Source organism: Bufo bufo, chromosome 1, assembly GCF_905171765.1.
Source record: "Bufo bufo chromosome 1, aBufBuf1.1, whole genome shotgun sequence".
Lineage (NCBI taxonomy): Eukaryota > Metazoa > Chordata > Amphibia > Anura > Bufonidae > Bufo > Bufo bufo.
The window spans coordinates 163,096,503-163,112,146 of NC_053389.1; the positions used below are offsets into that span (position 1 = coordinate 163,096,503).

The following is a 15,644-nucleotide window of genomic DNA, read 5'->3' on the forward strand; positions in this document are numbered from 1 at the left end:
TTAAGTCACACCCATTTCCTACTAAGCCATGCCTATTTACTAAGTGAGCAGGGGTGCACCACCAATGAGGCCAGGTGAGGCAATCGCCTCAGGCAGCACCAGGTAGGGGAAAGAGGGGGGCAGTGGATGGGCCTGGGCAATGAGAGTTTTCATTGTGGCAAAGGGGTTAGGTTAAGAAATTGGCATTGGGGGGGAGCGCCATTTCAGTTTTCGCCTCAGGCAGCAGAAAGGCTAGGTGCACCCCTGTAAATGAGGCACAAAAGATGACTGACACTTAGTAAATGTGGGGCACATGGCATGCGTGGCAGAATTCTGGTGCATTTTCGTTAGTAACTCTGCCCCACTGTGTTACTACAGTCAGACACGGTGTGACAAATACCATATCAGCATGCAGCCGCAGCTTCAGTAAGATACTGTATACTGTACATTCCTATGGAAGGAGACTATTCAGCCGCGGTCAGAAGCACCGATCCAGTGACTGGAGATGAGCGAATTTTTCAAAAATTCTATTCGGCCAGTTCGCCGAATTTTCCGAAACGATCCTAGAATCGCTGCACACCACTTATTTGGGCAGTTACGGGCCAAAACTGACCAAATAAGGGCTCTTTCACACCTGCGTTCTTTTCTTCCGGCATAGAGTTCCGTCGTCGGGGCTCTATGTCGGAAGAATCCTGATCAGTTTTATCCTAATTCATTCTGAATGGAGTGAAATCCGTTCAGGATGCATCAGGATGTCTTCAGTTCCGGAACGGAACGTTTTTTGGCCGGAGAAAATACCGCAGCATGCTGCGCTTTTTGCTCTGGCCAAAAATCCTGAAGACTTGCCGCAAGGCCGGATCCGGAATTAATGCCCATTAAAAGGCATTGATCCGGATCCGGCCTTAAGCTAAACGTCGTTTCGGCGCATTGCCGGATCCGACGTTTAGCTTTTTCCAAATGGTTACCATGGCTGCCGGGACGCTAAAGTCCTGGAAGCCATGGTAAAGTGTAGAAGGGAGCGTCATTCAGGAGCGCCCCGGGAGCCGCGCGGACTGCAAGTATACCGCTCCCCCACTCCCCACTACTACTATGGCAACCAGGACTTTAATAGCGTCCTGGCTGCCATAGTAACACTGAACGCATTTTGAAGACGGATCCGTCTTCAAATGCTTTCAGTACACTTGCGTTTTTTCCGGATCCGGCGTGTAATTCCGGCAAGTGGAGTACACGCCGGATCCGGACAACGCAAGTGTGAAAGAGGCCTAACTCAAGTATGAACTCAGTCTTACAGGTCGATGTTAGTGTCAAGAAAAAGCGCACTCCTTTTACACCGTTGTCAGCTGATTCCACATAGATGTCTACAGAACCTGTTCTATTAAAACGCTTATACATTTAGAGCCCCCCGATAGGGTGGAGAGGGTGTCAGCAGTAAGTTTGTGTTGATGTCACTGATTATTTTGCCCTTCCTCTGATCCGTCAGAACAATAACCCCCAAAAAACGGATCCTGTCTGTTGAGCATCTGCCTTCACTCGGTCAGCAATTTGTTAGTAATCCATCTGTATTGCTAATGCCAAAAAAACAGAAGTGGATCCAAAACAGAGATGACACGTGAATGGAATATTTGCATGTCTTCTGTGTTTTGTACCCACTCCTGATTTTGGCTAGCAAATTATAAGCCAATTCTGATGGGACCATACAGGCCTTACAGATGCTACACAGACAGGATCCGTTGTGCGTCTCATTTTTCCTTCCTTCTGACAGATCAGAAGAAGGGACAAATAAATGGTGATGTCATCCAGGCCAAAAAGGCAAAATCATGGAGTGGGGAGGGTGGGAGAACAGCTTGAGAAGTACACAGAGTGGCCCAATGACATAGTAGTGAGGTGAAAGCAGCATGAGGAGACCACAGAGTGTCCCAGTGCATAGTGGTGAGGAGGCCACAGAGTGGCACAATGACAGAGTGTGGAGGTGGCATCAGCAGCATGAGGAGTCCACAGAGGGGCAAGGTGACATAGTGTGGGGGTGGCAGCAGCATGAGGAGACCACAGAGTGTCAAGGTGACATAGTGTGGAGGTGGCAGCAGCAGCAGCATTGGGGGACCACAAAGTGACCCGATGACAGAGTGGGGAGGTGTGTGGCAATAACAGTACCCACTGACGATGGTGGGTGTAAGAAGGAGCACTTGACATCAGATGTTTGGCATCAGGTGGGTGGCAGCATCAGAATAGTAGCTTAGACAGGTAGCCAGAAGAAACTGTTCTCTTTTGTCAAGGTTTGGGTGAGGCAGCTTGGATTATCTAATCTTATGCATCAGGCATGGGTGGAAATCATGGCTGATCCACGCCTGATTCATCTTGACAAAGGTCAGTCTCTCCACATTTTGGGTGGACAGACGAGTTCTCCTTGGGGTAACTATGGCCCCCACTGAACTAAACACCTGCTCTGATGCCACACTACTCTCCGGGCAGGACAGCTTTTCCAGGGCAAACTCGTCCAGTTGCGGACACAAATCCAGTTTGGCTGCCCAGTAGTCCAGAAGATGTTCAATGACGGCTGGCAGGGTGCACTCCAAGTATGCCACCACCTGCTGGTTCAGGTTCTGCTCTATGTCTAGCTGCTGGTGAGTAGTTACTATGCGGGTGAAGAAAGCTGCTCATCAGCGACTCTAGACTCAGGCTGCTGCTGATGGAGCTGGTACTGCTCCTGCCACCCTCCCCAGCAGCCATGGCACTGGAACGTGAGCGCAGAGGGCCCCCCCGGTCAGACCTGCGAGAGGATGGACGATGGCGCAGATAGGCAGTGGCCAACTGACTACATAGGATGTCTCTATAATAGTTCAGTTTGTCCTCCCTCTCATCGGGTGTAAAAAAGGCCCCCATTTTGGGTCGGTAGTGACAGTCTAACATGGTGGAGAGCCAGTAGTCATCCCTCTGCTGAATGGTGACAATTCGGCTATTACTACGCAAGCAAGTGAGCATGCATCGGAGGGACTCCATGCCTCCATCTCCACTGCATACTGCCCCAGTGTGTCTAGGTAATCTGCCTCGTCTTCCTCATCTCCTTCTTGCTCCTCCGGCTGCTACTCCTCTCCTGTCACCTGTGTAGAAAAACCACCCATTTCACTACGCATTGCTTGTGCTCCAATGTCCTCCTCCAGTTTAACCCCCACAGGGCTCATGTGCAGTGAGATGTAGGCGCCACATCTCCAGTCCCCTGACCAGCCAGATTTACCAGCATATGAATCAGTAGAATGACGTTGTTCATCCTGTAGTCCTGGCGACTGACAAATAAAGTGGCCTCCTCAAAAGGCACGGGCAAACGACAGGTGTCACGCATGAGCTGCCACTGGCTAACATTGAAGTTACACAGGGGAGTACTCCTGTCCACTTGGATCATCAAGAAATCGTTTATGGCCTATCTCTGTTCGTACAGTCGGTCCAATATATGGAGGGTGGAATTCCAACACGTGGAAACGTCGCATATCAGCCTATGTTGGGGGATGCCATTCTGCCGCTGTAGTTCAAGGAGGGTGTGCTTGGTGGTGTACGAGTGGCTGAAGTGCATGCAAAGTTTCCTGGCCATTTTTATGTCTTGTAGATGGGTGGAAGACTGCAGGAAACGCTTGACAACCAGATTGAACACGTGCGCCATGCAGGGTGCATGGCTCAGCCCTCCTTGACGCAGTGCTGACACCATGTTCTTCCCATTGTTGGTCACCATGGTTCCAATTTTGAGTTGTCGTGGAGAAAGCGAGGATTCGATTTCTTGATGAAGAATGCTGAGCAGTTCTTTCCCTATGTGACTCGCCCAGACAAACTAGGTGCAGAACAGATTGACACCGACGTGCCCTGCACATGTGGTATGCTGGTGGGGCACTGTGAACTATCCCTGCAGAGGAGGCTGAGGACAAGGTGGAGGATGAGAAGGCAGAGGCAGACATTGTTGCAGGACCAACTGCGTGAGAACGTGGATGCGGAAGTGGTGTCACCTGGCCAATTTGTTGGTTTGGCTGGGCAGGAACCACATTTACCCAGTGGGCCGTAAAGGACATATATATAGTTACAGCTCCACACGTCGGCGCTGCAGTGCACTTTGGTATACACCGACAGGCTCAAGGACGGGCCCACCTTCTGTTCTACATATGTGTGCAGGGCTGGTACTGCCTTTTTGGCAAAGAAATGACGGCTTGGGACTCTCCACCTTGGCTCAGCACAAGCCATCAGTTCTCTGAAAGGTGCAGAGTCCACCACTTGGAAAGGGAGGGACTGCAGTACCAGCAACTTGGCCAGGAGCACGTTCAGCTTCTGTGCCATTGGATGAGTGCATACATACTGTTGCCTCTTGGCAATCGCTTTGGTGATCGATTGCTGACGGAATGACTGACAAGGAGTAGGAGGAGGAGCAGGAGCATCAGGACCAGCAGATGATGGGAAGGACAGACAGCTTCCTTCAGCTGAGGTGGTGGAGCCTTGACTGCCTGAAATCAGGTGCGTGCCACTGGGTGATGGAGCGGTTGCTGCGGCAGGCTGGACAACCACGGTTCTCCCCGGCCACTTTATGGTGACGCTGCATATGTTGACGCAGGGCCGTGGTGCCAACATTGGCACCCTGGCCACGCTTCACCTTCTGCCCACAGATTCGACAAATGGCCATGTTCACCTCCCCCGGCGGCTTAACAAATAACTGCCACACCGCCAAGTAGGTGATTTTACCACCAACACCCTGCACTAACTGACTGCTACCGTCACTGCCTCCGTGAACCCGTGCACCACTACTTTCCGGGACAGTAGGCTCTTGCTAAGCGGGTGGTCTACCCCGGGCACTTTTGGCTTCCGACCTCCCACTCCTGCCACCCTGCTGACTCCCGGCCACGCTACCGACTTGCTGGCTCCTCCGCTGCCTTACGCACAAGCTGCCACCCTCTTCTCCCGATGATGATGAAGCCCCTTCGTCACCTGGCTCCCAATTGAGATCGGCTAAATCATCATCGAGTACTGTCTGCATGTCACTGATGTCCTCCTCAACGGTCTCTGAGCCAGGAGCTTGACCGCTCACAACACCAGCTCCCACACCACTCTCCTCATCACTACTTGCCCGCCTACCGGAGGAAGCAGCGGATTTCTCCTTCGGATCTTGGCTGGGCAGTAGCTGCTGACTGTACTCTAGTAGCTCGTCCTCGCTGTATAGAGGAGCTGAGCCCACAACATGTAGTACTTCTCTGGCTGAGAGAACACAAAAGTACAGAGGCAGGTTGAGGACAGGTGAGGGCACAGGGCCTGCTCCTAGGCCAGCCAACTAAGGGTTGTGTCTGACGAACCAACCGACTCTTGGCTGGGGGTGTCTGATGTCACTTGCAACAAAGTCGAAGATCGAGCCAACCATTCAAGAACCGCTGGGTTGCTGGTCAAGACATGACCACTAGCTGACACTGGGAGCTCAGGCCTCTCGAAGTGACCCCTGCTGCCATGCCAGCTTACTCTGCTGCGACCTCTGCCTGCGTCAGAAACATTTAGGCCTGTGCCTCTCCTCTGTGCAGATCCTGTCACTTCTCTGTCTGACATACTGATCAAATAAGTAAATAAAAAGGAAATTAATACATGCCAAAAAGGGCTGTAATTTTCTCACTTCACCAGACAATGGCTAATAAGCCCCTTTTCCCCCCACCCCACTAATACACAACAAAAAAAGGCTTTAGAACATATAACTGCGGCCGTGAACAGCAATTTTTTTTTGCCACTAATACACGCCAAAAAGGGCTGTAATTTTCTCACTTTACCACACAACGGCTAATAAGCCCTTTTTTCCCCCACTAATACATGCCAAAAAGGGCTTTAATTTTCTTACTTCACCACACAACAGCTATAAGCCCCTTTTTCACCCACTAATACACGCCAAAAAAGGCTTTAGAATATATAAATGCGGCCGTGAACGGCAAATAAAGTGAACGACAAATAATACTTTTTGTTTGCCACTAATACACGTCAAAAAGGGCTGTAATTTTCTCACTTCACCACACAACGGCTAATAAGCCCCCTCCCCCCCCCCCCCCCCCCCCCCCACTAATACACAACAAAAAAAGGCTTTAGAACATATATATAACTGCACCACACAAGGGCTAATAAAAACCCCAAAACAAGACCGGTTTGATGGAATTACAGAGATATCATCTATTGCAAACCTAAAATGAGCAGCAGTATAATCACAATTTTGATCTGCAGTCAGTGCAGCAAGGTGTAATAGGATTGTTCATATTAGGCTACTTTCACACTAGCGTTTTAGTTTTCCGGTATTGAGATCCGTCATAGGGGCTCAATTTCGGAAAAAAAACGCTTCAGTTTTGTCCCCATTCACAGTGGGGACAAAAGTTAAATGAACCAAACGGAATGCTCCAAAATGCATTTTGTTCCATTTAGTTGCGTTCCCATACCAGAGAGGAAACTGCAACATGTTGTAGTTTGCTTTCCGTCCTGGGATGCGGAGCAAGACAGATCCGGCATGACCCCCAATGCAAGTCAATGGGGACGGATCCGTTTTCTCTGCCACAATAGAAAACAGATCCGTCCTCCATTGACTTTCAATAGAGTTCATGACGGATCTGTCTTGGCAATGTTAAAGATAATACAACCGGATCCGTTCATAACGGATGCAGATGGTTGTATTATCAGTAACTGAAGCGTTTTTGCTGAACCCTGCCGGATCCAGTAAAAACGCTAGCGTGAAAGTAGCCTTAACCAGGCTGTACACTCCCCTATTGAACACTGTTCTGCTTCAATGCTGTGTAATAATTCCTCTCTATCCTTTCCCTACACTTCTAATGCTCTTTCCCTGAACTTCTGAGCAAAATATGTTTTCAAGTCTTTCCTAGCACTTTCCCTAGCGCCTGCTGACGTCTCTCCCTGCACTAAGTACACTGGAAAATGGCTAAATGGCTGAGGCTATTTATAGGGCTGTGACATCACAGGGCTGGCTGGCTGCTTATTGGCTGCATGCATGGCATTGTGGGTGATCCCTCGTTCCCAGAGTTCCTTGCTCCATGTCATAACATGTGCAGCAGCCATTTTAGGAAAAAATGCGAATTTGGTGCGAATCAAAAAATTCCTGAAATTCGGATCAAATTCCACTTCGTCTGCTTCGATTTGCTCATGTCTACCAGTGACCTTTGTCTTCACAATGAGAAGGTAGGAGTAGGAGGGCTGACTGTGTGACAGGGAGAACTGACAGAGGTAAGAAGAGCAGCTTAAAGCAGCACTCTAACAAAAATGTTTATTCCCCTATCCTGTTAGAAAGGTGTATGATATAAACTATAGTGAAGATAATCTTCTCACCAGTGACTGTTCTTGTGAGTTATAACCTCCCTTCTGATCCTCAGCTGTGTCATGTGACCAACTCTCTGATCTCCAACTGACCCAGAACAGGAAGTCAGTTACTTCTCTATTCATCCCTATGGAACTGACATTAAGTCTCCCATAGAAATACATAGAGAAACTTGCTTCCTGTCCACACATAAGATGCTGTATTATTTGGAAAGTCTGAGTGCTGGTCACATGACACAGCTAAGGATCAGAAGGGAGGTTATAACTCACAAATACAGTCACTGTTAAGAAGATTACCTTCACCACAGATTACATCATGCACCTTTCTAAGAGGTCAGAGAATACATTTTTTTATGGTGTTTCTTTAACCTGTAGGATACCAGCACCGTACATGTACAGCGCAGGTATCAGGGTCACAAATCCCAGCGCCGATCAGCTGCAGGGGTCCAGCTGTCACTGATAGCCGGATCACTACTGTATGCGCCGGCATGTGTGAAAACACTGATGCTGGCGCATTAACCCTTGCACTGCTGCGGTCAGCGCTGAGCGAGGCACGTGCGGTATCCTGCTGTGACAGGGACCAAATGGCAGGGAAGGCAGCCCGATGCCTTCCTTAGGCATCGTGTCTGCCTTCCGTGTGAGCCTGTGAGATCCAGCCCCCTGGATCTCACAGGAAGCAGGCTGTAAGTGTATTACAGTGGTAATACACTAACAGCCAATGCATTACAATACAGAAGTATTGTAATGCATTGTAAAGGGGATCAGACCTACAAAATGCAGTCCCAGAGTGGGACAAAAAAATAAAGTGAAAAAAAGAGGTGAAAAAAATAGTTTTACAAAAAAGTTTCAAGTAAAAAAAAAGCGTCCTTTTCGCAAAATAAAGTTAGAAAAAAATTGGAAAAAAATAGGGAAAAAAAGAAAAGTTGACATGTTAGGTATCGGCACGTCCGTATAGACCTGCTCTATAAAAATATCACATGATCCACCCCTCCACCCTGTCAGGTGAACGCCGTAAAAAAAAAAAAAAAAAATAGTGTCAAAATAAGACATTTTCTGGTCACCTTGCCTCACAAAAAGTGTAATATCAAGCGATTAAAAAGGAATATTTAGCCCAAAATGGTACCAATCAAACCTATGACAATCGCCCAAAAAATAAAAAATAAGCATTTTAACGTGCTAAAAAAATTATGCCAACATATAGCAGACATATGGGGAATGTTGATTGATAACCATTTTATGAGGTATTACTATCTGTCTTAAAAGTAGAGAAATTAAAATTTTGAAAAGTGTGAATTTCCCCAAATTGTTGGTAAATTTTGGCTTATTTTTTAAATAAAGGTGAAATATATCGACTCATATTTACCTCTGTCATGAAGCACAATGTGTCACGACGAGAAAATTATCTCAGAATGGCTTGGATAAGTAAAACCATTCCAGTTATTACCACATAAAGTGACACATGTCAGATTTGCAAAAATGGGCCTGGGATTTAAGGTAAAAAGTGGCTTGGTAGTGAAGGGGTTAATATACAGATAAACTGTAAACTTGGTTGACTGGGAGGCAAGTAAATTGTCCCATGAGATCCAATATGTCTGACATAGATTTTGTATAGGAAACTGAAATCTGCATGTAATGTGCCCTCCTCACACTGAAGTACCTGCTTATTTAAACCTTTAACTAAGCATCTTCATGTGATTAACTAGTATTATGTTTTGCCCATTTCAGGGTAAAGCCGTTCCTCTCATCCGTAATGGAAGCCGGAAATGGTATGCAATCTCGTCACAGTCCTGTGTACGCTGGTGGTGACACAGATCTAGCCCTCAGTTCTGATAGTCTGGATGACAGTGATACAGACAGTCTGTATGAGGAGAGGAGGTATCAGAGCGAACTCCAGAACCGGATACATAGTAACCATGAGGTCATCTTCCATGCCAAGGTGGACACTGAGGAGCCCAAGGGTGAACTGAAAGCTGGAGATACTGAGGGCTTGTCTCACCAAGGAAAGGGAGCAAAATCCAGCATCAGGTAAGGCTGTGACATATAGTGTAGTAACATGTATGTAATTAAACATGTACTGTTTGACAAGCGCAAGAACAAAGTAACTTTAAAGCAGTTTTCCCATTTCACACATTGGTGGCATATTGCTAGGATATGCCACCAATGTCAGACAGCTGTCCTCTGGGACCCACACCTATCTCTAGAACAGCTGTTTGGGCACATTGCAGGGTTCAGAAGAAGGAGCACAATGTGCATTTGAGGCGTAGATTGGTGATTTATATAGCACAGGTTGACAACTACAGAGGCTCTAAAGTAAAAAAAATATTAAAAAGCCCCCGTCCCCCCAAAGTGAAAATTTCCCCCTATGTTATGGTCAGCTCAGATTTTGCTGGAATGATTTTTGGGCACCACATCACACTTGCAAAGCTCCTGAGGTACCCGTACCATGGAAACCCCCAATTGGTGACCCCATTTTGGAAACTACACCCATCAAGTGGTGGACAGAACATTTTGACACCACAGGTGTTTTGCGAAAATGAATGAGCAGGGGACTGTACGAAATGAAAATCGCAAGTTTTCCACAGTTTTTGCATTTTTAGTGTCCAATATGCTGTGCCCAACTTGTGCCATCTGAGACATACCATAAACTGCTGTTTGGGTATGCTGCAGGGTTTAGAGCGGAAAAACAACCTTTTGGCTTTTGCAGCGTGGATTTTGATGAATTGGCTTACGGGCACCATTTTGCTATTAAACAGCTTCTGGGGTACCAGTACAACCATTTTCTGAGAACTATACGTTGATTTTTCTCTGGACACAGCTGTGTGCAGTGGAGTACTGCCAATATAGGCAGAACACGCCATTGCTATGGGGCCCGTGGCACAGGGGGGGCCCGGAGCGCATGGAAGGCCCCGCCCCCTACATCTACGTCATCTCTGACTCTGCTGCACATCAGTTTATTCGGGCATTGAGGCTGGCCCGGCCACTTCTGTTCTCCCGCCCTGGGCCCCCCGGCGCCTTGGTTGACGCACACGCGACCCGTCCTGGCTTCCTCCCTGTCTGACCTCCTCTCCAACGGATACGGGCTGCGGGCTCCCAGTCCCTAGTCCTGCATCTGCTCTGCATTTCACACTAGCCAATCAGCTTTTAGCAGTGTTTAAAGATCCTGCTGCTGATTGGCCAGTGTATCGCCGGCAGGCAGCAGGAGCAGGGGCCATTCAAGGCAAGCAGCACACACAGTGGCCTACAATCTCTGTAGATGTTATGTACATGTGTCACAGTGTTCCTACCTGGATATCCAGTTGCTTTTACTTAGCATAAATTGATAATCTAAACAGCTTCCAGATGCTATCTTGGTCATCAGCAGGTATTGGCTTAACTTTGGCAGTAAAATACTTCTCTTGGACAATCTCAGCTCAGCTATGCTGTAGCTCTCTCAGGCTTTAGAGTACCTGAAGCTTCGGATCAACTTGGAAAGAGGGAATGTAAGCCCAGGAGGGGACAAGCAACTATGTAGACTTCAGAGGCAAGGCCTCTGGGTCCAGCAGAGCAGGCAGCGCTCTGCTAGCCAGCACACAACCTCTCCATAAGGAGGGTGGACTAAAACAGGCTCATCCAGGAGGGTACAGGGGCTAAGCTAGACTGCTCTACTCACTAACTCCTCCCTCTAGCTACACAGGGCTGGAGGGAAGCAAAAGGTTCCTCTCCAGGAAAGCTAACACTGCCAATGTTGTTGCCGCCATCTGCTGGTGGACCAGTCTATTACACTTGAACATAATAGTTTCAAGAATTAATATGCACGTTATAGGAAATACATTAGATATTATGCATTAGCACAAAGTAAATGGTAGCAAGGTGTTAAAAGAAGTAGTAATGGCACTCCGGGTCATTACATTCCCCCATATTTAAGAGGCAAGTCGCCCTCGACTTATGCTCCAGGCAGAGGTAAATATATATATATATATATATATATATATATATATATACACTCTAAAGATATCAATAATAACATGCTGTATAGAAATGACTAAAAGTTTAGCAACAGCTAACTCTCATGGTGGGGAGTGGGGAAATATACAATGTCAGGTATAAAGGGAATCAGGGAGCAGGTCACCTCCTAAAGCGTCCCTAATCCTCACCATATGAGCGGACCTGGATCGTAGGACGGCTCATACCAGGATACCTTTGGCCCTGAGTCGCCCTGATAATCCCTCACATAGGAGCAGGGGAGAGACAACCTGTTCTTCCCAGACATGGATGAACAGGAGTCTCAAATGGCCTAACAGCAGGTGAAAAGGGAAGCCCATACACAGCTAGAGGATCGGCAGGTAAGAACAACAAGACAACTCACTTACCTGCCGAAACCTCCACAACTAGAACCCGTGCATCAGTACAGGAGCCCGAACACACCGCAGGTCACAGTACAAACAACCACGCAGGAATCCAGCATGCCAACTCTGCCAGAGCCCCCCATGCTCACACAGTGTATGCAGCCCCAGGCAGCACTGCATACAGACTTATGGTTCACCCCTCCGGGAAACTGGCCCCCTCACGGAGGTACAACACACACAGGGAAAAGATCTTGTACACATGCAGGGACAAACACCAACAACAGCCCAGACATGTAACAACTAACAAGACGTACAACAAACCCTGAACATAAACCCACACCAAACATACAACAAGTGAGGTTGTGCACATAGAGGATAAGGGAGACAAAGGAATGACATCGCAGATGACATCGATGTCCTACAAGGTGGCCCTCAAGGACTGGGCAGATAAATCACCCTAGACTGGAGCAGAGCTCCAGCACCAACAACAGCTGAAGTACAACTGACTCCAGGTAGGAAGCCACAGGAGATAAAAGTCCAAGTGACCACACCCAGTCAGGGAGTTAACCCTTACAGCACCAGACAGGGGAAGGCTACAACTTAAAGGGGAAGTGCACACGCCAGCCAACAAGCAACACATTGCCACCGGCAACAGCATGTCATTGCACACACAGCAAAGGCCGTGAAACTACCAATAGGTCTCTCTGCTGAATGAGTAGGGTGTAAGAGAACAGTCTCCCTCTCAGGTATAACCAGACAACTGAATAGGTGTGCAGTAAGCGATCATTATAGACTAACTTTGAAACATTCTGGCCATGAATACCAAAGAAAGTGCAAGAGTGACTTCACTCCATCGACCCACCACTATGCAATGAAAAGCCCACAGATAGAAGGGTGGCATTATCCGGGGTCCCTTCTGACTACAAGGTCTAATTATGCTTTATGCTTTGTCACCTTGATGATTAGAACAGGTAGCAAATATTTTTCCATAAGGCGATGCTCAAGGCCTTAGGACATGTAGAATTGACCGGTATTCTCCCATATTTGAGTACTTTAGGAGGAGGAACATTTTCTCCTACAACTTCAGAGATAATAGCAGCTGATCACCCTTAATGTTGTTAAGTTTGCTTGGAACATAACCACTTGGTCTATAACCATTAGTTCTACATGTACTTTCTTACTTAGCACAATACCACTTGGTTTAGAATCATTAGTTAAAATTGTACTCAGAGGCAAACATTATTGAACAATAAAATATAGGACGTGCTTGGAACGTATCAGACGCACTCAGAGGCAGTCCATTGTGAGCAACAAAGTAAGGTGCTAACCACATGGCTAAAGATGGCAAGAGGCATAAGTTGTACAATAAGTACATAAAATAACATTTTGCGGCACCTGTAAAAGAATGCATACAATAGGCACATTTCTTGAATGTTGCTGAAAATGTAAAACGGTTAGTGCAAATATAAAAGGCGCATTTTTAATAATGCAATAAAATAATGCAAATAGATCACTTTAGAGTCTCTTCTTCTGTTCTTAAAGATAAAGTGCATTACACTGTCACTTTAAGTGCAATAAAAAAAAATTGTAATCCAAGGAAAATAATTGTAATTCATGGGAACAATGTCATTAGTTGTAATCCACAAGGTACATAGTTACATAGTTAATACGGTTGAAAAAAGACATACGTCCATCAAGTTCAACCAAGGGATAGGTGGGGACGCGAATCCCAGAAGGAAGTAACACTCAGATTTCTACACGTTTTCATAAGCATTAATGTTTTTTATTTTTAAGAATTTGTCTAAACCCTTTTTAAAAACTGTCCACTGTTCCTGCTGTGACCACGTCCTGAGGAAGTCTATTCCACAAATTCACAGTTCTTACAGTAAAGAAGCTTTGACGCTTCTGGAGACTGAACTTTTTCTTCTTCAGTCGGAGGCAGTGCCCCCTTGTCTTTAGAGCACATTTTACATGGAACAGCTTTTCGCCGTATTTTTTGTATGGCCCATTTATATACTTGTATAGGTTACTCATGTCCCCCCCTTAGACGTCTCTTCTCAAGACTAAATAAATGCAATTCTTTTAATTTTTCTTCCTAACTAAGACCCTCCATGCCCCTTATCATTTGAGTCACTCTCCTCTATACTTTTTCCAGCTCCAGTGCATCCTTTCTATGTACTGGTGCCCAGAACTGGACTGCATATTCCAGATGAGGCCACACTAGCGCTTTGTAAAGTGGTAGTATTACAGCCCTGCCCCGCGAGTCCATGCCTCGTTTAATGCATGACAATATCCTTGTGGCCTTAGAAGCAGCTGATTGACATTGTATGCTGTAATTTAATCTACCATCCACAAGGACACCCAAATCCTTCTCTATAAGTGACTCTCCCAGTGCTACATCACTTAGGACATATGAAGCACAGAGATTATTACTACCAAGATGCATAACTTTACATTTCTCCACATTGAACCTCATTTGCCAAGTTGATGCCCAATCACTCAGAGTGTTCAAGTCAGCTTGTAGTTTGTGGACATCTTCCATAGACTGTACATTTACAAAGTCATTTGTAATCCACATGGGTAGTAGAGTCATTTGTAAGCCAAATGGGTAATAATGTAGCAGCACAGGTCATAAGAACCATTAGCAACAGGCTCCCAAATAACCTGAAAAGGGGGAAAAAAGAAATAAAGGTAGGTAGCGCTGTTGAGCACAACTTGGAGGTAGGTGTAGTTGGGGAGGAGTCCTTACTGCAGGTGGTCAGAGGATGAGAGCGAAACAGGGCAACCTGCAAATATAAAAACACTTAAAACAAGGCCAACTGGCCCTCACCTCTCAGACGCAGTCCACACCGTGGCTCCCAAAGTCAGTCTTTGTTCTTGGCAGAGATAGTCCAGCTCCTTAATTATAGGGATCGGGCGATGATGGTACGTCCATATCCAGGGGGCTTCCCGACTCCCACTTGTCGGAAGACACCAACAAGCCAGCTGGTCTTCCCATCACCATGACCGGTTTCGGAGTGCTGGGCTCCTCTTTACCAGTGGAGATCTTCATCTTCTCCAGCTGTCGTTGAACAGCCTCATGGCACTGCACCTCCATTTCGGCCTCCCAGGCCTTGAATCCTGGCATTGGGGTTAGCCACTTCATCCATGGGCACGACATGTCCTGATGCGACGTCTCGCTAGAGACCGTAGTGGGCTGCCAGACAACCACAGGTCCCTGGAAATGGGTGGTGGACTAGGGTCCTACCTATGACGCGGGGGCCGACGGTCTACAGTCGCCTCTTTTTCCCGCTGGAGGTCTGGTAGATGTAGCTCTTCCGGCTTTGACCTTCAGGAACTTCTCCCGGCTCTCTGGTGGTGGCGCCACGCGCACCACGTTGATGCCGTACGAGCCGCGGGGTCCCTCAGCGGTCCCATCTCCCACGAATCAGACCGTCCTGGGCCTCGGGCAGGCTGGGTCCAGCCAGAAACCGGCGATGAACAAAATAGTCCCGTCGCGTCCTCTGGTCCCGGAGGAAATGGAAGCCTCGCTCCGCAGAGAAGGATAGAACCCACCCGCGGATATGCTCGGGTGGTGGCGCCGGACGTCCGACTTCATTGGTGTTCTGCTGTGCCATCTTGTCTTTTCTTTCGCGGGTCAAAGCTGGAGATGAAGGAGGGGCTGTAGAGGTGTGGTCCTCACTTCCTCCCTCCATGATGCAAAGTAGTTCCCTGTGGGCAGGGCTTGATTTTCGAGCTACTACGAGGGGTGGTCCTTTGGTTTCGCACCTCTTGTCATGAAGAAGATGCTGTGCCATAAACTGTAGAAATGGTGATTTAACTCTTTGGGTGCCGGCGTGCAGCGTTTTGCACCAGTCGCTCCGCAACAAAGTCATAAAAGTCACTTTCAAAGGCAGATTTGGAAATCCAACAGGCAACTAAAGTTGGTAGGCACACAATTTTGTTGTTTGACTCCTGTTCTTTATAACAATATTGTCACGGCTGAGGATGGGGAAAACCCTCAGCCGTGCGATGCTCGGAAGATGG

General features: G+C 47.4%; 1 protein-coding gene across 1 annotated transcript in view; it reads left to right on the plus strand.

Moving 5' to 3' along the window:
- Positions 1-15,644, plus strand: part of JHY (junctional cadherin complex regulator) — a 135,030-nt gene that overhangs the window by 6,348 nt on the left and 113,038 nt on the right. Inside the window, exon 2 of the mRNA XM_040431396.1 lies at positions 9,019-9,318. Within this exon, the coding sequence (XP_040287330.1) occupies positions 9,044-9,318 (275 nt within the window). The 5' untranslated portion in view covers positions 9,019-9,043. The remainder of the gene's footprint in view (positions 1-9,018; positions 9,319-15,644) is intronic.